Below are 23,037 nucleotides of genomic sequence, written 5' to 3' on the forward strand. Positions count from 1 at the left end.
TATCGGCGGAGTCTCGGCGAGATATTGGTGAAGTATTGACCGAGTATCGGCAAGGTATCAGAAAACTGCCAACAATATCGGCCGACAAACATCTTGATCGATATATCACCTGTCACTCCACTGACTATTGGCCGAGACCTGACCCAATGTTGACTGATGTACAACTGCGAACTACTGGCCGACTATCAGTCAACTAACGGCTGAATATCAGCCAACTCAGCCAACTATCTATCAGTCGATACGTTGGTCAACACTATCTATAGTAAACATGATCCTATACAGGACTACAACAGTTAATGCACAAACTATCACAGTAGTGAGAGGCATGTACTTTTTCACCTATCTCGTGAAAATATTAGCCAGTTTAGTTTTTATTTTTCTTTGTCTCAAATTCATTACCATAATCTGGACACACAGCAATAAAAGTCAAAAGTTCAGGTTCTAAACTTTTAAACCAAAACAGATTTAGACCATAAATTATAAATGTTTGCAAGTTGCAGACACCTAAGAGGGAAGAGGATGGATTCATGAGTGCAGAGTGTAAGACGCAAGCACCAAGGGGAGGGCCGGAGGCCCCTTTTACCCATCTTGCATTTGCACCTCATGCTTCAAACACTTTCTAATATCCCCCCTCCACCTCTTTTGACACTTGCTATGAAGGCTACTACCAGTATTTAGTTCCCGTTTCTTTAATCCACACTATAAAAGCAAAGATATTATACATGTGACACTATCCCTACCTTTTAATGCCTCACCTAAAATGGTTATGCAACCATCAGTGTGAGTTTTTCTCCTAATTTTTTTTATAAAATGCATTTTACAATTCTGGTAATGTCCATTGTGGGTCCCACCTCTCAATAACCTTTCTATTACCTACCCCAATTATGTTAGGATGTCTGAGTTCCTGTAGAAGCTTGATTTCATGCAACGCAGTTCTGTTAATTCCTACAAATAAGACCACCATGTAAGCCTCGTTAACTGCATAAAAGCAACAGTGGGTTGAAACATCATATGTCCTTTGAATATCAAACAGGGATCGTTGATGACGGCAACAAAACCGCATAGTATTCTCTACACAGATAATTTACAAATTTGAGTTCACAGACCAATGGACACCAGACAAACAACAATCATGAAAAAAAAATTCAGTCCAAAAATACATACATAATTAACAACAACAACAACAACAATTTATTTACAGATTCAGATTATATTAAGGGCTTGTCCCGCAAATAGCCACAAAGCTAGTTGAGGCGGGACAAGACGAGCACGAGAACATAATGGAAAAAAAATTACAGTAAATTACAAACAGGCTGGAAAACGGAAAACTTAACTTTACATAATAACGCAGATTTAGATAAGGCTATACATCAAAAGATTAATGGAGATGCCTTGCAATAAAACAAATGTTATAGTGATGACTGGTAAAAACAATAATAAACTAACTGGCAACCAATAAGCGCATCCCAGAGAAACATCTATTTATCCTAAGTTTTTTTTTTTAATTACTGACCATCTTTTGCTTCACTCCTCCTCTGTTTAATTTTCTCAGATTTCACATAACACTTCGTGGTGACTGTACTGAAAACGTCACCTGAGATCACTTCAAACACTAAATTAAATTCAAAATACAGTCAAATTAATTATCTTATATCGGTTTCTCGCTATTATAAGTGGGGCTTATGAAGATTTAAACTAAATTAAAGTGAAGACGAAATAGAGACCAAATGGCAGGAACCAGGCCGCAGGAACATGGCGGTTCAATGGCGGATGAAAATAAATGGAGTTTGAGAGCAAAAAAAAAAAAACCACTTTCCTTCATCGAACGAGGATATACTTTGGAAATCATATACTTCAGGACATTAACTACCAATCAAGCAAAGGTTAAAGGTATTGGAAAATTTGATCGTAGTAGCACTTTAAGCGAACCGAGGAGTTTCCTTTAGTGGTCATGGGACGCCTAACCGAGGGACTGATTTTACTGTATTTTCGTTTGACTCTCTGCTTCCTACATAAGTTGTCAGTTTTGTCTAGTTTGTCATCTTGTTTTCTTAGCTAAAACAACAGACTTTTATATTTGAAAAAAATTACAATAGCATATTGATCGTATGCATGTGACGTCATGGCGGCCATGTTGGTGGACAGGAGTTAACTGCCATTTTTATGCAAATTATGTGAGCAAATTTTGTTTTGTTTTGTCCACCAACATGGCGGCAATGCAATCCACCTATAAAGAGCATGTTTATAGAAAGAGGTAAGATTTTTTAATTAATATGTTTAGTTGGAATTAAAGCTCCTTTGCCTAGAAATTGAGGAAACGGAACGAAGGCGCGCATTGATCATGAGCCATAATCGGGGATGGAGACCGGCTCCAAAGCAGGTCACGCAGGTGTTCTTTGGCTCGCCACGCACTCCTCCCGTCACGACGTAACAAGCCAAGAACGTCTGAGTAGGAGACCTTAAGCATACGTATCAAGCAATTTTTTCCTAAATACATCAAAATTGTTACAACACGTGGGGGCCAGGCCAGCAATCAAAATGATATGATATTCCGTTAAGATCTCCACCCCCCCCCCCCCCCCCACGTATTATGGTTCCTGTCTTCCGCTCAACTTCTTAAAGACCAGTTCGAATTTTCTGAATCAAAGTTCTACCAGAAAATAACCACTCAATGTCTTCACATTGAGATTATAATTTTAGTATCATAATTACCACACATTTTTTTGTCTCACTGGTTTTCATCAGAAAGTTGCATCCGAGTACAAAATATGTTCGAAACTGTTGATTGAAGTTTGATTGAAGAAATTTTTGTAAGCAGAAAAACGAGGTTTTAAAATGCCGCGAGTTAATTATGAGAAATATGAACAACTGATGATAGCCAATGAACAATTTTCGCCGGATTCGCCCCCAACCGATAGTTGATAAGAGGCCCAATGATTTTTCAGCTTTACCAATAACGAAGTCGACTACACCTTCACTCAAAGAATCTGAACAAAGCGGCCTTTGTAACGTCTCATTTTTGTATTACACCAACTAAGCCCGATCTTTATTATATTCGACAGTCGCTCGGCCACTCACGAGATCGGTTTACCTGTTATACGGCAAACAGTCGACTTTGTAACTGACAAAAGACTGTTTATCGTGTACATATGCATGCTTTACACAGCTGTGGGGTTGCCGCGTAACCGTGCATGCGTTTTCACAGCTATACATCGAACGACATGCAAATTCTGCCACGAAATTAAAAGGAAAACGCTATAAGGTTTTGGTTTGGAAAGAAACGTGTTTGAATCCTCGTCGTCGAGAAAGCAGACTTTTAGACATTTTTACTGCCACTAGAAAACATCACAGCAGGTAAGATCGTTAACTACATACAAATGTCTAACTGAGAACATGGGTCACTTTTAAGCTTAACTTGGCCGATTATTGGGACTCGGAAGATAAGTGTGCTTACTGTAATGTCGACGTTAACAACTCAATAGTCTTGATTTTGTTTTATCATCAGACGAAAACTTACAGAAAAGGCCGTTTTCCTGGTTTTATAATTTGGAAAACTTCGCGCGTGATGTTTACGCTGGTTTTAATTTAGAATATCATTACCCTTTAAGCGTCTTCGTTCCTCTTAATTGTTTTAGATCAGAATAAAAGACGCAAGGTATTTTACTTTCCGTCAAACTGATTGCATGTACTGTTCAAGGCGAAACTGACGAGTTCAGTTCTGCTCTTTCATACACAGCAAGCTTATAGCGACTCTTATTATCAAGTTTATTGCGGTCAACCATTTTCAACACCAAGTAATCTGGATGTATATTGGCTTCAGTCGCACATAGAGTTTTTGTATGGCCTCTCTTTATTGAAGATCGACTCCTCATCAACTCCCACAGATGTAAAATCTCCGAGCTCGATGTAGATCGATTAAGTTTCGTTTTCAAGAGATGATGATGATGATGATGATGATGATGATGATGATGATGATGATGACGATTATGATTATGATGGTCTGGATTGAACGGGCAACATACGCGTGAGTCAGCAAAAAGTATCACTGGTCAACACTTGCACTAGAATTAAAGTTTTCTCAATGACTTGAGCAACATTTTAAGATTTCAGTTGTACTGAAAAAATAAGGAACCACCTGCGTAGCAGTCGCTTAATTTTCTTTCCAAGCCGGAGCACGAGAAGTGAACGATTCTCTGGAAGCTACCATCAGATGCTTCTCGGGCTTGCTTGGAATGGAAACGACTGCTGCGCGGGCTCGGAACAACCTGAAAGACGAAACGGCTCAGTGGCTTTCATTTGACTGGTCATACCTCCAAGGAAGCCACAATACTTTTAGACGGTTTTATCAAAGATTAGAACCACCTTGAATAGCATAATTATAGAAACGGCGCTTAAAGAAAGTACCGGCTACAATTAAGATTCCTGTTACTTGAAAGACACCAACGTAGGGCACATTGTAAGGCATATATAAACAGCACCACAGGAGAGTATAAATATAATAGTGTTTCATCGATATTATTAGGCTTAGTCACAAGATGTTCGGCGTCTTTTCGACGTCTTTTCATATTTTTTGAGGGACAACTTTTTTTGGTTTTCGAGCAACTTGCTGCTGAAACAACATCTTGACGTATTTTTTTTTAATTTCTAATATTTCAGTAACAAATTCTCTATATTTACCAAAATGTGAATGATATGCAACAATAATATTTGACCATTACTACATCTGATCCCTGATTTTGTTGTGGCCCGTTTTGGCTGACTGTTCAGAGTAATACATAAGATTCCTTACGGACTCAAAATTCAAAAGCGAAACCTGGCTGCTGATCATGAATAGCAAACTTTCAGGATAGCTCAAAATTAATCGTTTGTTTCGCGATTATGTCACATGGGTGTGGATTATTTCAAACGACTATGACTGACAATTTCACTTCGCAGCAAAATTGAAAAGCCTGGTTTGATAATGATCGCTAAATTAAACGATCGCGGGATTGCAGAAATTGTTCACTCGCTCGATTGCAAAGAACTGTGTTTTCGTATGACTCGCGCAGGATCGCGATTAACGATCGCAACCGATAAATTGATCTATTCAGTTCTACCTTCCCTTCTTTTTGGACAATGGAATTGGCCAAATACGATTATTATGATATCAATTTCGACGGCACGATCCGCGCAAAACATTGGTTTCCATACGATCGCAGAATCGCAATAGAATGCTGACTTTCTTAAGCGAGTTCAGCTCAACCTCGGAATCATTTCAGTCCTTACTGTTTCAGCCCTTGAGATGAGGCTATTTTGGCAGTAAATTAGGAGAGCCAAGTTAGCCCTCAAAATAGCCGTGTATTTTACTCAGAGAATCGGCCCTAATTTGGGGGCTAAGACTGACATACCTGTTTGGAATTTACGGTGTGATATTCTGGTACACTGGACTACCGATTACGGATGTAGGCGGGACTGCCATGTGTCATTATTTGGAGAGATAATATAAGATAAGGGCAGAATAAAAGCGAGGAAGGAAATCAGACTAAACGTTAGTTAGAAAGCTCTAGCATGACTCGTCAAGCTTCTTTGTCTCGTCTACCAAACGACATTTGGCGTAACAGCTGCCTGAGCAAAGAAAAGGCAACATTTTCACACCTGATTAATGTGTTCTTTAAATACGGCAAAGATGTGTTGATGTGAAGTATGCTGGTATAAACGCCGAACGTTTTGTGTAGCGCAGTCGCGTTCATAGAGGTATGCAAATCAGACCATCATATCGCCGGACATTTCGCAAGGAAACGTTTCCTTCAGGCTTTGATGCCTGGAAATGCTTTGCTAAGGCCGAGATATATCTTGGCCTCTAATGTCTACGAGATTTTTTTCTTCTAATTTTAGGTGTTGTATTTAGAAGAAACGAATATTCAATTAAAAGAGAGAAAGATTTCTAGGTGGGTATGGTTTACACCGGCATTGTCAAAATACAAAAGTTCTAAACTGACTGTCAGCCTGGGGTATGTTGTTGGTGGTTTATAAATCTGCACTATTGTCTTGTCACTAGAAACCACAGCTTGACATGCCAAAAGAAAATACTACAACGCCGAGCAAACAAGAAGCCGAGAAGTCATGTCTGCCAAGTACTTCGCCTTTAGTGAAAGCGTGGGAATTCGTGACAACTTTCTTCTTGGCGATTGGAATTATTGGGATCATGATAATAGGATCGCAGTGGCCGTCATCGGGGACCTTTCTAGCTACCATTTATTTTCCGCACATTTGTATCGCTTTGACGTTCCTTATTTGTGGCCTCCGCACAAAAGGAGATGAACTACTCTCTGCCATCAAGTCTTATAAAGCTATCGTGTGGGGAATTCTGACCATTCTCCTTGTGGTACCACTCGCTGGGACGCAAATTACAAAGACTATTCAGTTTGCCACTATGATGGCCGATAACTTGACCACTTCGGAGTCGACTGTTGTTGGAAATGTCACCGCTATTGGTCCCACGGAGTTCGCGTTTGCCCTTCAGGTGTTTTTTGTCGTACCTGCAAGTATGTCCAGTGGCGTCATCTTGGTAAGATTCTAAAGAAGTTCTTTAAAGAATGTGTAACCTCTGAATCTTTAATATAGCGAGGAAAGGGGGTCGAGGGTAAAAAGAACGAGAAACGAAAGGGGGGACACTGATATATCTCTTAAGGCATTCTTTTTTGTTTTGTTTTCGCTCCATTTTCCACTAGAAAAGCAATTCATTGCTGCAACCTTGGTCAGAAATATCTTGGAGAAAAAAACACAGTCTTAAATTCTTGGCAGCAACAAGACGTTCTACTTGACGTTTCTATACTTATATTGCTAGCTTCCTCCGCAGACAACACAAGCGTGAAGGAAAGGCTGAGAATAAAAAGAACAAGAACGATTGTTAGAGGCCTTGGGAGAGAAAGCGTGGAGCTCCATTTTCTCGATCTCTCCGCTCCCCGAGGGCCTCTCCTCCACCCATTCTATTTTCAGGCCTCTACCAAAACAGACAGTCTCTTCTATCTTATGCCACGTTCGCACCTAAGTAAAAATAGATTAATTTCAAATTCTTCGCTTCGTAGAAGTCGCTTACTGAAGGTTCTCGACTTCAAATGTACTACAATGAAAACACAAGCGAGAGTTCACCCAACGTAAATTAATCCAGTCTTGTAGATTTCCTTAAATTACTGTCAGTGATTTTCATTATGTTAACCTTGGTTTAACTAAACACGTTTAATTGGTGTGAATGGGACTTTGGTTAGAGTTTCCTTGTAGCTTTACTGACTGCCGTCAACCCTGCGTAGCAGGCGTAATCGGGGAGAGAGAGGGGGGAGGGGGGTGCGGTGGGAGAGAGAAACAAATTAAGAGAAAAAAGGGCCAATCCTCTTTCTTTCTCTCAATTTTTCTTCCCCCCCCCCCCCCCCCCCCCACAACCTCAGATTACGCCTAACTGTCGTTCTGTAGTTCAGTATTGTCAGTTAAGGGTACAAAACTAGTTTGGAGGGGGAAGAAAGAATAGAGAAAATATACTCCATGTCAGATCTTCTTTCAAGGGTTTGGTGCCAAGACATGGAATTACAGCACCAGGTCTTGATATCTCATCCGAGTCACAATGTGCAATACAACGACTAATCCGGTTCCTTGTTGTTTCCTTTTCAGTCTTTTATTGCCGGTGGTGATTTTCCTCTCGCGATGTTACTGATGGTGATAACAAACGGTGTAGCTGTGTTTACTGTACCACCCATGTTAGTTTGGTTAACAGACCTCAGCAGCAGAGTGAATGTATCAAGATTTGGAATTCTCATGCTCGTGTTCTTCCTTGTAATTGTACTTCCAACTATTGTAAGTAGTACAGTGGGGTAAAGCGAGTTCCCAATCCCCTACCACCACTCTACATAGGACCTATACCCTACTGTACCCACTGGTTTGGTTGACGGACCTCATGTTAATTCAAAACGTTGAATTACCACGGTCATGTTTTTATAAGTTCTCTTAACCACTGCAAGTAGTACAGAGGTGGTACCCAATTCCTGAACATACATTCCCCACCCTGGATAGCGCCTATACCGTGCTGTACCATCTCAATCCCGTATTCAGCAAGCGACCAATCCCTAACCTTGGAGCCGGAGGAATCTGGGTGCAAGACATGCTAGGCTGGGTGACGGATTTCCACCGCTATAGCAGAATAGTGAAGATGAATGTCAAAATGTAGATCCTTACTCCCAACCATTGCAAGGAGTAAAGTGGGGTGGATCTGTTTCTGACCCTCCAGCCACTCCCCATACGGCAACCCCACGTCTTTTTCTTAGGACCTGGACGGTCATTTCTAGGAACGGTCCCGATAACTTATCGAGCGTTACAGAGTATTTTTTCAAATCCATTTTTCGTCGATTGGTACTATTTTGTAGTGCAAACACACCAGTGTTTTCATTTGTTAGCACTGGCTGGTCACCGTAAATGGAGTGTACCAATTTGAAGGACTGGTTACTGTAATCGAATTCTTCAAAATGGCACATTCTGAGAGTAGTGAGCCATTTTGAAGCAATTCAAAAAAGTGGCACACAAACTGTCGTTCAAATCGGTGCGTTGGCCGCTTGAGAAATAATCGATCTGCATGGTCGAACAGTTCTGACAACAAATGAAAAGCGCCCTAAATCAAGTTAACTTTCGAAACTACGATTTTCAAAGACAGCAATGTAGTCGAACACTATAAAAGAAAAAAAAATTCTCCAACTCAAACTAACTGCATTAATTTCGTGCGTATTTGATTTCAGATCGGCACGTCACTGCGATTGGTACGCGTTGTTGCCGATAAAGTAGACTCGTACAACAGAGCCCTCCATTACACCATAATAACCCTGTTTGTTCTCGCCACTTGGTCCGAAGTGAGTAGAGCACAAGTCGAGGAAGAGTATAACAACATCGTATCCATGAATGTACTCATTGTCGTCGGCTACTCTTCGATAATGCACATAATGTTCCTGCTACTTAACTGGATTGCGGCCGGCTTTCTTCAGCTCAGTTTACCAGTGAAAAAGACCATAGTGATCCTTGGAAGCCACAAGGCTTTGTCGTTTGCACTAAAGGTTCTTAGGTTTCTGTCGAGTGACGTTGGATCTAAAAGACTCATGTCCATTGTTTGTATCATTGCGTACCTGACGCTGCTTGTTTTAGACTCGGTGATCGTGTGCAAGTGGGCCACGGTTACAGAAGATGAGAAAAAGGACGAGAATGAAGCGAACAGAAATGGAAAATATGGCACGGTGCCACAGGAAGATGACTGACGGGTGGGGTGGGGCGGGGGAGAGGTGCGGTGGGCATGCATCTTGATTTGATGTTTTAATTGTTTAAAATACGGAGCATTGCCGCGGGACGGTGGCTGAATTGGGGAATGGGATGAAATAAGCAACCATATGTCGGGAAGATGACTGCGTTGGAGGCCGCGCGGGGGAGAGGAGAGGGATTCACTTTGCAAATGTCTCAATTGTGTAACGCCTCATTAGTAATTGGCATTTCGGTCGCGTGTAATGTAATTCAAGCCACACGATAAATGACGTGAATCTGCCCAATAACAATACAAGGTGGATGGGAAAAGAGTCGAACAGAATGCAGATTACATTTCTTTTAAACTTGAATTACATTCAACGGGACCGAATGCGACGTATAAATACGTATAAATTATGCACCTATTAATGTTAAGCTGCTGGGGGACGGGGGACGGGGGACGGGGGACGGGGGACGAAAGACGGGGATGTAGGCGGTGCATTTGACGGCAATTATCGTCCCACCCGCTTTAGCGGACCTTCTTACAAGTTTTCAAAGACGTTTAGTTACTCTTTTGCCCATACACAAATGCCCTGAAATGGGGGCTATCATGACTTTTTCAGCACAAAAATCCCACCTATTTGACGCCCACCTTGTCCCCCTTTCCACACTCTGCGGCCTAACGGCCTAACATCGACAGGTGCACTCTGACAAGAGGATGGTTTATTGGCGAACACAGTGGTTTGTTTCCCTCTTGGCGCTCTCTTGGAGCATATCGTGTATGAGCAATCACCTGGTGACAGTTTTAACACTGTTTTGACCAAAGAACGGCAAAATCCACATAACATAGTGTCAGCTTGCTATATGAATGAAGTTTCTAATGCCAGAATAACCGGTAAATTTTTTGCAAGTACCACATTATGAAATGGTGAAACTACACATCGCGTAATTCGTGTGATGCATGGGAAAAAGAAATCTCATTTTGTAATTAATATATTTTTATATTGTTGTTAAGGGGCCAACCAAGTTGCATATGGGAAAAATGATTTTACAGAAAATATTTGGTGTCACTGATAAAAAATTATTAGAGATGGGGGGGGGGAAGATATATACATGGCCTGGTCATAGGTGGAGTATAAGAAGTAATTAGGGTATATCAAGCTACAGAGTTAGTTGGAACAACAGGGTGAAGTAATAACTTCAACTTAAATTTGATATCGCCTGCAAAAAGAACTGTGCTTATCTAGGCAGGTGGCAAAAATGTAGTAAAATGGTTTGGTCAGCGAAAAGAGATTCGAGTGCTGACGTTTGGAGCGTTAGGATTCGCTCTGACGAAGGGTTAACGCTTGAAACGTCAGCACTCGAATCACTTACGCTGGTGAAATTACCGCAAGCACTCAGTTGATGAAAACCAAATACTCGTAAGGAAGGAAGTAGCTGACATTGCAATAAGGGTGTTGCGTATGAACAATTTGATATATTTCGTGAGTGCAATATTTTGCTATGGACAAATAAAGTGATTGAGTTAGACAACAAAACAGGGGTTTTCGATTATTGAATGACAAAATGGTAAACGCAAAATCTGAAAGAGGGTTATTGCCTTCGGGTTTACACTGTAGCTGAGTACAAATACGTGATTTAGTTAAGGGTTCAACATTTTAACCCAGGGCCCTATTGTTCAAAAGTCGATTAAGGCTAATCCACGATTAAAAGCTAACTGAAGTTTTAAGCTCACTCGTCAAACATAATTTTAAAAGCTAATTTTAAGCTAATGGTAGAAAAAAGTCTAAAAACTGAGGGACAAACATCCATTGGAAAAATTGTTGATTATAGTTATTAAAACTCGAATCAAAGTTCACGGTAACCCAGGATTAGCTTAATCGTGACTGAACAACTGGACCCAGGTGTTTAAGTTGTAACTATGGCTTTTGGGGAATTTAACGCCGTGGCTGAGCGATGGGTGCCCCGTTACCTTCCGAGATTTTTTTTCTTTTCCAAGTGGACCAGATCTTCTTCAAGGAACATAGTGTTAATTGCAGATCTTGACTCATTCTGTTACTGGCAAGTTTCAAGTTTCGAGTTTCTTTATTTCCACATAAAAATTGACACATTAATGCAAGGAACCCTCCGTTTAATCGAGAAAAATACGGTAAAACGTCTCCATTCTCTATCAAATACACCCTCAAATCTAGTAGGCTACATTTTATATTTAGCAATATGATAGTTGGACTATTTACACGGTAAGAATCTACATGTCCGTTCTTATATGTATCTGTTCACATTCAAGCTTGCGGATTTGTCGAGTGAACTTCTAACTGTCACCCAATAAGTTATGAACGTACACCCACCGCAAAGACCTTGAGGTTGCAGCAAAGTCCTGGCTCTAATTGGCCATTTTCACGATGAAGTCATTCAACTACAACTGCCAGAATTTCATTTATTTTTTTCCTTTGCAATCCCAGCGAAGTTAAACTTGTACTAGAAAATGAAAACCTAAGGATTCTGGTAGTTGTAGTAAAATGACGCCATCGTGAAAATGGATTCTGCATTTGTCTGGCTATATTTTGCTTTGCAAAATGATGACGTAAAATGCACATGCGCTATACGTTTTACCGCTGCAAATATCTGGAATAAAACAATGCAGTCTCTTGCCGACAGTCGACCTCTCCATTGTCGGTTTTTCAGGTCTAGGGCTAATGTTGCCCGTGCCCAGGAGCGCCTCACAAGCTTGTCTCTATGATTTCGTGTCACTTATCTGGAACTTCCGAAGCGGAAGGGTTTCTGCCCCACTTGCTGTAACCAGGAAGAATGCCTCTGTAATGTAACACGTTGCCAACGACTTTGTTCTGCAAAACAAATTCCTTCGTTTAATCTCATTTCTAGCGGAATCAAAGCATAAATTTTCAATGTTCGCATCTGCAAATGAAAAATACTTGACTGTGAACGTTCAAGCAGTACATTCCTGTGGTCCATCCTCATTTTTGGTCATTCAAATGAAAGCTTTTGAGTAGTATGATTTTGAGGTGTTGTTGTTTATGCTGCATAAGGTGAATCATCATCTAAGTGGCGCACAGAGGAAGGGCAGGGGAGCAAGTTGAATCTGGTTCAAGTCGGTACTTTGACAAATGAAAAATTTGCAGTTATAGTTCTCTATAGACAAAAATAAAATTTCGCAAATAAGAAACTCTGTATATAATACAAACCCAAATTTCGTAGTTACTAAATTTTCATTAACGGCGAAATATTCTCTCTGGATAATAGTATAGGCTGAATATTTCGCTATTACTAAAGTTTCATTAACAGCAAAGTTTTCACTATGTTCAAGTGAACACTATCGTGGTCTCAGAAAAGACGCACTGGTCCTTAATCGCGGTCAAACGAAAAAAAAAATCAATAATAACAAAGTCCGTTGAAGATAAGGTTTTCACTTTGAGAGCTCAAAGCTGGTAAGTGGTTTGTGAGTCTGTAAGTTTAAACACAGGCACACAGTGTAGATCCGGTCAGTCTCCACATGCTTCACTAAAAAGAACTTGAAACTTTGACAATGAAAATGACCATTTACTGAAACTCGTAGACTCAGAAAACACTTTTCAGCTTAGAGTTATCGCAGTGAAAACCTTATCTTGACCTTATCTTCAGGGCGTTTCTTATTATTAGAGAGATTTAGAATAAGGTTAACGGCAAACGGCAGAAATGACACGTGACCATGTTTACCCTAAATTTGCCGCTTGCTGTTTTCAGTTTCTCAGTAAAATTGAGTAGTTTTGTGTCAGCATCAAAGGTCACAATTAATTTGCCCTATTCTCATCAGTGTGCTAATTTTTTCAAGAAAACATAAACGCGAATCTCACGTTTGCCGTTTACCGTAAACGCGATTCTAAATCTCTCTATTATTATTTTTTTGACCCCGGTTAACAATGATCAACTCACCTTGAATCGGACCCACTCCTTCTCCTTTTCCTGTTCAATATATTCTTTCTCTATCTCTTCCTGTAAAAACAAGGTAAGCCGGGATATAGTAAACCATTTGACAGTTAATAGAATCATGACAAAACTAAGATATCCGTTTCAAAATGACAGCGATGTGCAGAATTGGATGGTGCTGACAACAGCGTACGAATTCGGTTTTTGTTTTTGCCCCGGGGTAGTCAATAGATAATATCGATAATCGATAGCATTCGATAACAATCGATAAAAATCGATTAATTTTTTCGAAATTCGATAAAAATCGATAAAATATTTCGTTGTGAGTAATCGATAATTATCGATTTTTGAATCAGGGCTATCGATTTTATCGAAACTGAATTATCGTTCCAATTTTCAAAACGGCAACACCTAAAGATATTAAAGAACTCACAGAAACACTTATAACAACTTCCCTGTTCGTAAAACGATATAAATTGCTTCATCTTTTCTACAAACTTTTAGTATTACTCAGCGTGTGTTGTATTTGAATGAAATCCGATATAGATCCCTGGTTGATTATTCCACTGTTTTATTTATTTGCTGATGTAGCACAATCGCACGCTCGTTGCTCTTTCACCCAGTCTTTAAAGGGAAAGATTTTCGTGATTTTTTGAGTAAAGGAAAAGGAAAAATAATTTACGTTTGTAATCGAACCCGGTTAATCGAACAATAAAATCAGGAAGAAAATGATAATGCTGTCTCTTTGGTCTCTTGTACAGTGTTTGTCAACAAATTATTTCATTGTTACCTTTGAAATCTACATTTAAAGAGTCACAATCAAACGCTCCCTCAACGGAAACAGGATAATTTTTATCGATTCAATAACGATCGATGAATCCGATGAAATCGATAACATTAACACTTCGTCGGCGTGTGAGTATCGAATTTTATCGATTGACCGATATAATCGATATCGTTTGAGTTCAATTTATCGATAGATATCGATTTATCGAATGATTTTCCGATATCAATTTTTATCGCGTGACTACCCCGGGTTTTTGCTTATCGCTGTCACGTGGCACTGTATTGTCATGACATTTAATAGCTGTAATAAAGCTGTAAGGCTCATTTGACTCACAATAATAATTTCTTTTGTAGGTACGGTGTGTGTGACAGCCCTCTTAAAAATAAATGATACACGTATTTAAGAGGGTAGGGATGGCGCAGTGGTGAGTGCATTCGCCTCCCACTAATGCGGCCCGGGTTCGATTCCCGGTCTCGGCGTCATATGTGGGTTGAGTTTGTTGTTCGTTCTCATCCTTACTCCGAGGGTTTTTCTCCAGGTTCTCCGGTTCTCCTCCCTCCACAAAAACCAAACTTCCAAATTCCAATTCGACCCGGAAAGCACGGACACCTTTGAATCAAGTTTCTCAGTGGAGAGCTCTTTGGCGCTCCGAGGGTAAATAAATTACGTTTACATTTTCACGTATTAACTGTACTATGTAAATTATTAATCCTTACTACCCTACCTCTGTTAAATTAGCATCCACCACGGAGTAGGATTGAGAGAGAAGTGACCTGGTGACTTTATCTAGATCTAAAGAATCAGAGTAAAGTAAAATCAGTCATGAAACACTGCATTCACAGCGTTGGGGTTCATTTCTTCATATCACGCAATTTGAACAATGTGTAAACTAGGGTCCAGTCCCTTTATGAACATCGTAACGGGCAATTGTCTCACAACAGAGAGGTGGACGAAAACTTACCATAAACATCCAGTGTAGAGATGGTGCCTATCTGCACATGCGTATCTGTGATGACTGAACATGACATGGGTGAGCTTTTCAGGACTGTTGTCTCACCAAACGAATCTCCCGGACACAGTCTACCAATCAGCACAGACTTGACACACTGCTCCTGAAGAGAATGGGTGGGGCAACAAACAAACACGTGGTCAAGGGTGTGGCACTCTGAACAGTCTGCATATTACTGCATATTACGGTGAATTTTTAAAAGTAAGCCAAACAGGAAAAGGTCAAACGCTTACCTTCTTTCCATTTGGAAAAGTGTGCGCTACATTAATGTGACGCCGTAGCAGGCATTCTCCCTTCTTTATGAAACCAATCACTTCACATCTTTCACCTTCACTTACAAGAACTGGAACAACAAATAACAAAAGCGAAGTGTAAACAAGTTGTATTGGCTGAACCACAAGATGTTTAGTTTAAGGGTTGTCGGCCGTAAAAGCAAATCTCAATGACTATACTACAGCTAGGAGGGCAGCTGTTGAGATGAAATAAAAACTGCCACAGCAGGGTGAATTACCTTGGCCAGGTGGAAACTTCCTCCATTTAATGAGCCCAGCAATCTTCTTGAGCGACAATAGAGGCCAGCTCTGGAAAAGCTTACACATCTTGGCTAAGGAAAGTTTCTGCTCCTCCTCTCGGGCTTGAATTATCTGTAAGGTATTTTTTTTTTTTTTTTTTTTTTCAACACGCTTTATTTAAATACGCAAATACACTAATACACTTAGGTTGCTTATACTTATATAAATTACTTTCACTTATACAGTATCTGAATTTTACAAAGTACTTTTCTGTTAAGTTAAAAGAGAAAAAAAAAGACAACTAAGTAATAGAGAAAAAGAAAAGGAGAGACGAAAAAAAAAATATTAAGATAACAAAAGAAGTTAAACGAAAAAACTACAAAATCGAGCCTCTGCATTAGCTTACATATGTGAGTTACGAAAAAAAAAATGCATCGCATCATTCATTTTGATTGAGAGCAGAAATTCCATTTAAGCACATTTTTCTAATTTCCATTGAATAGTAAGTTTGTTTACAAGTTCATCTAAAGACAATTCTTTCTGAAGGTGTTTAGAGGAGTAGATATATTGTAAGGTATACAAAATAACCATCAATACACTGTAGGAGAGCTGTGTAAGATGTATTTGTCCCCTGCAACACTTGTACTTGCTTGGCCATCAAAAAGTCGACAAAACAAATAAAAAACTTTCTCAAGTGGTCATAGTATGTTGTTAGCCCCTTTACAATAAATGCCAATACACGATAAAAAGTTAACATAGGTACATGCATGTCATCTCGCTCATTGAAAATATTAAGGTAATTTTAAGCTGGTAGGGTAAGGTAAAGAAAACTCTTTGAAAAATCTCCATTCATTTGATTAGTAATTATAAACTGGAATCAAGTTCACATCAACCCTGGGTTAGCTTAATCGTTCTTTGAACAACTTAGCCCAGCACCATTACAGTTCAGTGATAGTCTTTTTATCTTTGCTATTAAACATTACCTGAATAACTCGTGCATAGTCACTGGTGGAAATCTTCAGGAACTCACATGGCTCCAAGGAAATTACAGAAAGAAGTCTGCAAGTCAACAAACAAACAAACAAACAAACAAACAAACAAACAGTCAAACAGGACACCTTCTGATGTACACGTAAATTTCTCAAATGGGAGGCCTGTTTGTAGAAAAACTTACACATGCACATGTAATTTTGTGTGATTGATTATATAGAGCACTTTTCAATATTGAGTGTTGCAAAACAAAAAGCAAAATTAAGAAATTCACCTCAATCAACAGGCATAAATTAAATGACGCAAAACAAACCAATCAGAACTTGCAATAAATGTAAGTAAATTGCATCAAGCATGGAAAAAAGTGTGTGAGCAAGTCATGATCAACTTGTTTTGGCTGAGTTACTTCTATAAGTTGAAAAAGTGCTGCATGTTTTTTTTTTTTTTTTACCATTATGACAGAGTGTACTAAAACCAAAACCAGTGAAAGTAAATTAATGTGAGGATTACTTAAACTGTCTTTTCACACTCAACTGAAAACTGCCCTAGAGCAGACCGGTGTAAGAAAGTGACTAGTGCATCCAATAATGAATTTGACGGTCCATGTACAGGAAGCAATGGAGTAGCATACAAGGTGTCACAAATGCCCGGGGAGGGGGGGGGGGATTCTCATATGAAAGGGGCGGGGATGTTCGTCGGAAGTTTTGAATTAAACCCCTGAAGGAGACCAATCTGGGCATAGCCCAAACTTTTTTGACTCCCTAAAAGAGACCATTTTAAAACACAGACAAATAAAAAAATACAGTAACTTTTTGCGTGCAACCCTAAACGAGACCTTTACGGCTAAATACAATGGTGTTTTGCCCAGAACACCCTAAGTGAGACCAAAATCCGAAATTTACACCCCTAAGCGAGACGAGCGAGCGAGCATCCCCGCCCCTTTCATATGAGAATCCCATCCCCGGGGACAAATGCTCTCAATTAAAGTTGCCTAGGTAATATTAATAATTAATACATGTATTTTTCTTAAAGTACTTCCTCCATTCAATTTTCATATACAATCAGGATTGTTTTCCTTCAGCAAGTGTTCTCCATGTTTATTTTTTCACCTGAAGGCCTAATTTCAAACAGTCCCCTGGAGCAAATACATCAAGTGAGACAAACATGATTTCCTTTCTTTAAAGCCAGCTGAACAACAGAGCATAGCCGCTAATAAAGTATTCATAACAAAACCCACCTTGAGTTTGGCTCCCTTCCTTCAACTTTGCTGAGTGTTCCAAAGCACTGGCCAACTGTGAGCTGAAAAAATAAAACAAAAGAAATCATTGACAATGTACTCTTACACACAGTACTGCCCAAATTATTCCAGTTTTACCCATCCTCTATGCATGGTTTAATTTTACAGCTTTATTTTTTGCAAACCCACTTGCTTGACAGTGCATGAAAATAATGCGATCAGAGCCACTTAAAAGTTCAAGTTAATTCATTCTCGTCCATAACATGCGTATCAAACAAACATCACGTATTTGCAATATTTCAAATTTGTACCTTTCCTGCAACTTGCAGCTCGTCATCTTCAAATATTGGTGTGGGAGAAGAAAACTCTGTGGAGTGTCTTTCATTTACAGGTGAGAATGCTGGTGATGTTTGTGGCACCACACTCCCTCGTAAGATGACGTGCAGACCAGTATTACCAAACACTGTAAAATCAAACATTGTGTGTAAAAACAACTTTTATATACCAATAATACTAAATGATTGGCTTCACTTCATTTGAAAAGCAGATGCCCACAAAAATGAGCAATTTGTTCACAGTATCTGCGTCTTTTCTAAGGACAGGCAAGCATAGAGAATGAGAAAATATAAGTCACAAGTGTTATGTGCTCGTCATTCTTCATATCACACACCTCCTCTAGTGCTTCCTTGATCCTCTTATTAAAGGTTGCTTTGCTTGGTTATTTAATTTATGACACAGGGAATGGAATGATAAATAGAAGGTAGGGAAGGAGGAAGGAAGGAAGGGAAGAAGGAAGGAAGGAAGGAAGGAAGGAAGGAAGGAAGGAAGGAAGGAAGGAAGGAAGGAAGGAAGGAAGGAAGGAAGGAAGGGGGGAGGGAGGGAGGGAGGGAGGAAGGGAGGGAGGGAGGGAGGGAGGGAGGGAGGAAGGAAGGAAGGAAGGAAGGAAGGAAGGAAGGAAGGAATGAAGGAAGGAAAGATGAAAGGAAGAGACTGACTGACTGATGCTGTGAACAATATTAATGTCTAAAAACAAGATAGCAAAATTTAATTCTAACCCGTATAATCCTCTTCCGGACATTTGTCAAGCTGCGCTGCTGAGCAAAGTTCTTTAAGCACATGACTTGGAACTTGATCAGCAAGCTCTGGGAAGTACTGCAGGTGTTTAAATAACACCTCATTATCTTTTGATTTTCTTTCAAATGGCCTGTCAGGGTAAAGAACATCAAGTGAGTTACAAATGTAGCAAGACTTCAAGTTTGCCTTTTGTACTATTAATTGTACTTAAAAGAGTCCAGTATTTAATACTATTGAATTGAATTGAGATACTGATGCTCAACTAATTTCTTTTCTGTACGAGACTGAACCAAGTCAAGTGAAGCACATTTGGTGGTTGTGAACAAAAGAAATCAGTCAAGCATAATCCATGTGCATGTAGGTCGCTTGTATTTTCTAGAGAAGTAAAGTAAAAAGCTATTTCTTGTTTGTCACTATTTTGCACTACCCTGGTAGCTAGCAGAGCTGCTTTGATCTTTCCTAGGTGGGAAAAATCTGAGCGACTCTGCTAGCATGGCAATTTTGCACTAGAGCTAAATACACAACTTAGTTTCTTACATCAGATAGAATAGAATAGAAGAACAAATCAAGAATAGAGAAAGCTTTATCTATACAGGAAGGCCCAGTCAGCAGTGAGGGTGGTATCCATAGGGGCCCTGTGTAACAATTTACAATTAATTATGAACAATACAATCTGGTCTCTGTGCCAAAATAGAGCTTGCCTGGAGCAATTTCAATTTTAAGGCAAAAAAGGCACCTACGCTAGTCTTGCCATAACCCTCCATCATGATTATGTACAAAGTACTTTATACCACTTACTGTTTTCTTAGCACTCTTTTGATGGCTTTGATTCTCATACTCTGTATTCCAGCAGGAGAGGAGGTAATGACTGTGTGTCTGTGAAGCTTGGACATGTGATCTGAGATGTTATGACTTACAGGAAGGTTAAACCCACTACACCAGTGAGGGTATAAGCCTTTGTCTAGACAGAAAGGAATATTAAATCAAAGAAATGTTATGAAAGATTATACTAATTAGAACTTGATGGCCAATGTTCACTAACAGGGTCAGTTAACATACCCATTTCAGACCAAAATGGTTACAATCTATGTACTCTATCTCAGCCCAAAATGCTACAAAAACCATACCCTTTGGCGCTGCACTAGCCTGTGAACGCAGGCATATTTCCAGCTGTCACTTCTCTCCACCAAGTTATTTTTTGGCAGAGAGAAGCAACAGCTAGAATATACGTACATCTGCATTTACTAGTGAGGCTTAAAAATTGCAAGGACTCTGTCTTCAAGGCTCGGTTTCTTGTTTATTTCAAACCTCTTGCTATTTCATAGGACCCGAGTAACAGGGAAGAGGGAGATGAAGTATTTAAGGAACAGGGAACTGGAAGTGTTTGAAAGGAAGACTCACCATGTGGTATCTTGGTTTGTGCTTTTAACATCTGTCCATCTTTAAAGTTAAGCTTTCTGCAGTAACCAAAAAAACACAAGATCCCAGAATGGCTTGATTTATCTTTTCACTACTACATGTCAGTCACTTTAAGTCAGGTAATCTAAATTAATTTCCTTAAAACTCAATAGCTAATTAATAAGTAGCCTTACAATAATTGTACCTATCCATGCCAGCAATTTAAGTACAGCTATATAATTTTACTGTTACAGTACACTTTTTCATAATGCATATTCTGACCTTAGTTGTGTTGATTCCAGAGACTGTTGTAAATTCTGTGGTACAGGTTTGTTAAACATCTTTGGGTAATTGGCCATGAAGAACCTATGAGCCTCTGATGTTGAAGGTCTGTCTCTAAAGGCAAGTATACAAAGTAGTACATAGGGTTAGGGACCTCATTCAGACTGTGCTTTCAGTACAGAAGTGTAGCGGCCGGCACTCAAAGCTATTCGACGACTAACTTCGCTCGAGTTACGACATACCAATAATGCAGGGAAATCACTTGAATCAATTTATTTCGACAAGCCACGAATCCAAGATCATATCGTAAACTGAAATCAACAATACAAACGAAGAAACTAAGCTAAAACCCTAAAATAGTATCTAACATTCCAATCATTCCATTACAAAATAGCAAACTCAAAGCGAATTAACGTACAAAATCAACAAATAATCAGGATACAACATAACAAGAAAATAGCGAAAGAAAACGATTAATTACCGTAAGCTAAACGATAAAACTAGTGAAGCATGACTAATCGCGAAGAAATCTACTCATGGGCAGCCACCATAAAACTGACAACAGAAGGCCACGTCACGTGGTTGAAAGTACAAAAAAGAGCCATTAAAAACTTAGCGAAAATACAATCGGAACTAAAAAGGGTGCAAAAACTATAGAAACTGAAAGGAAAAAGATGACTTACATAACAATCCCGCTATGCCGATTCCAGTCCAAAACTTAGCGATCTTTTACGGGAAGACTTCTTAAAAAACTTCTGCTCGCTAACACGATCAAAGCCAACTAACTAAAATGCGGTTTTGGGCGAAGCTATGTTGCTCTATATCACGTGCCATTTGTGGTTAACGACGTCATAAGCTAAACTAAACTAAAATTAATCACAGAGTCCGGGGATTGGCTTACAATGCCGTTACAAGAAGTACACAGATAAGGGCTCTTGTTTGTACCACAGACTGTTCAAAATGCTTTAGACAGAGTAATATAAAGACAATGCTCCACCTTGGAAGGGAACCTAACCAACCCAGAATTTGCCCATTAAAAAAAAAAATTCTCTTAATAATTTCAAACATTGGAATTATATAGATTGCTTCAAAATTAGAGATTGGGTCAACTTAATTAACAACAGAGCTATATGGTTATTAGTTATAGTTTATAACTTCAATAGAACTCAGAGTTTCAGATAAGAGAGGGATCTGAGGTAAAAAAAAAAAACAAGAAAGCTGGCTTCATGACCAGGCAAATTGAATGATAACCTTAACAAGATTTGGAGAGAACCAGGTCTGACACCAATTCAGACCCCTCGAAAGAATTTATTGACTCCCTAACTTTGAAAATTATCTGCAACACTGGATTCTCTGAAAAGATGATAACATAAGCAACAAAAATTATAACTACAGTTACATACAAAGCAATAATTTATACATTAGAAGAGGCATGCATTATATTCCTATTTTTATTTTCTTGAAATAAATGGGTACAACGATTTTTTATTACATTCAAGCCAGTATTTCTTAGATATCACATACCTCTCACCCAAGCCGTCAGTACTACACAACCACTGAAGTCCGCTGTAGTTTATATCAGGAAGGCCAACAAGCCTGGGCACTGCGTAGAAAAACACAAAACAAAGTAGCTTGCAAACTGAATAGGGGAATGAGTCCTGTACTGCATTATAGTAAAAGTTATTCAATCAATAATTTTATCAGAGTATATAAATCAAATAAAAAATATTTCTGCACGATTAACGTTTATTTAAAACTTTCCTGGATTGACAAGTTAATTGTTAAACTTAAGCTTACATTTCCAATAATAGGTAAGCTTGTTTAAGTTCTTATTAGCAACAAACAACAAATCAAAATACTCTTACAAGGATGCCTTTGCTTTCTTGTTTCTTCGCCAAACTTTGCACTCCATCCTCCAAAGTCCTGCTTACGCTGCGTCAAAGAACTCATTTTTCAGTGAGCAAAGAAGAAAAGAAAACTTATATCCTATTTAAAAATTAGACATTTACGAGCCCTCGAAGCCGCCATATTGGAATTAGAAGACATTGCGCGCTCTGCATTACCATAGCAACGCAAGTGAGAGAGGACTGGATCTTTTTCACGTGACCTTTCACGGAAATTAAAGGGGCGCGTGGTACACCTATACCAAAGATCCGAATCTGATCTGATGCACCTGGAAGTTAAATAATATATAATGCGTCTAGTATAAATATTACTAGACGAACTGTGCTTTTTCTATTACCGGAAGAGATGGCGAGGAAACGATTCAACAATCAACAGTTGACACAAGTGTGCCATGACTATCAGCCACTCCCCCTTCATACACCTTTCCTGCGAACACACACGCCTCTCATCCAATATCTACCCTGACCACCGTAAAGAGATTCGAGTGCTTACGTTTCGAGCACTAGCCCTTCGTCCAAGCGAATCCATCGCTTAAGGTCGCAAAAGACGTTAAACAACGAACCTCGCGGCGGGAGCAAGGTCTGTAAGGAAAAGCAAGCTTGCTTTGAAATCTTTGTAGTACTAAACCTACATCTTTGAGAAAACAGCACCGGGGCGTCCCCATTACCTC

The 23,037-nt window shown here is 39.4% G+C and overlaps 2 protein-coding genes across 3 annotated transcripts; one reads left to right on the plus strand and one right to left on the minus strand.

Annotated features, from left to right (window-relative positions):
• The first annotated feature begins 3,216 nt into the window (after window positions 1-3,216).
• LOC146473563 (uncharacterized) lies at window positions 3,217-9,269 on the plus strand. 2 transcript variants are annotated; one of them, XM_085118396.1, is made up of 5 exons: window positions 3,217-3,354; window positions 5,875-5,927; window positions 6,038-6,547; window positions 7,645-7,827; window positions 8,760-9,269. In XM_085118396.1, the coding sequence occupies exons 3-5, from the start codon at window positions 6,053-6,055 to the stop codon at window positions 9,267-9,269; spliced, it is 1,188 nt and encodes a 395-aa protein (XP_084974522.1). In that variant the 5' UTR covers window positions 3,217-3,354; window positions 5,875-5,927; window positions 6,038-6,052. The 2 variants fall into 2 exon arrangements, with proteins under 2 accessions (XP_084974522.1, XP_084974523.1); XM_085118397.1 differs by lacking the exon at window positions 5,875-5,927 and having other exon boundaries at window positions 3,223-3,354.
• Window positions 9,270-11,312: 2,043 nt separating this feature from the next.
• On the minus strand, window positions 11,313-22,519 carry LOC146473564 (cyclic nucleotide-binding domain-containing protein 1-like). The gene is made up of 15 exons (XM_085118264.1): window positions 22,328-22,519; window positions 21,987-22,065; window positions 20,463-20,576; window positions 20,184-20,239; window positions 19,581-19,743; window positions 18,764-18,912; window positions 18,020-18,171; window positions 17,709-17,770; window positions 16,465-16,540; window positions 15,481-15,613; window positions 15,203-15,312; window positions 14,922-15,072; window positions 14,685-14,752; window positions 13,180-13,239; window positions 11,313-12,095 (listed from the first exon to the last, which is right to left on the minus strand). The coding sequence occupies exons 1-15, from the start codon at window positions 22,410-22,412 to the stop codon at window positions 11,997-11,999; spliced, it is 1,557 nt and encodes a 518-aa protein (XP_084974390.1). The 5' UTR covers window positions 22,413-22,519; the 3' UTR covers window positions 11,313-11,996.
• Between the last annotated feature and the right edge of the window lie 518 nt (window positions 22,520-23,037).

The sequence above is a fragment of the Pavona decussata genome, unplaced genomic scaffold (assembly GCF_977016875.1).
Source record: "Pavona decussata unplaced genomic scaffold, jaPavDecu1.1 SCAFFOLD_93, whole genome shotgun sequence".
NCBI lineage: Eukaryota > Metazoa > Cnidaria > Anthozoa > Scleractinia > Agariciidae > Pavona > Pavona decussata.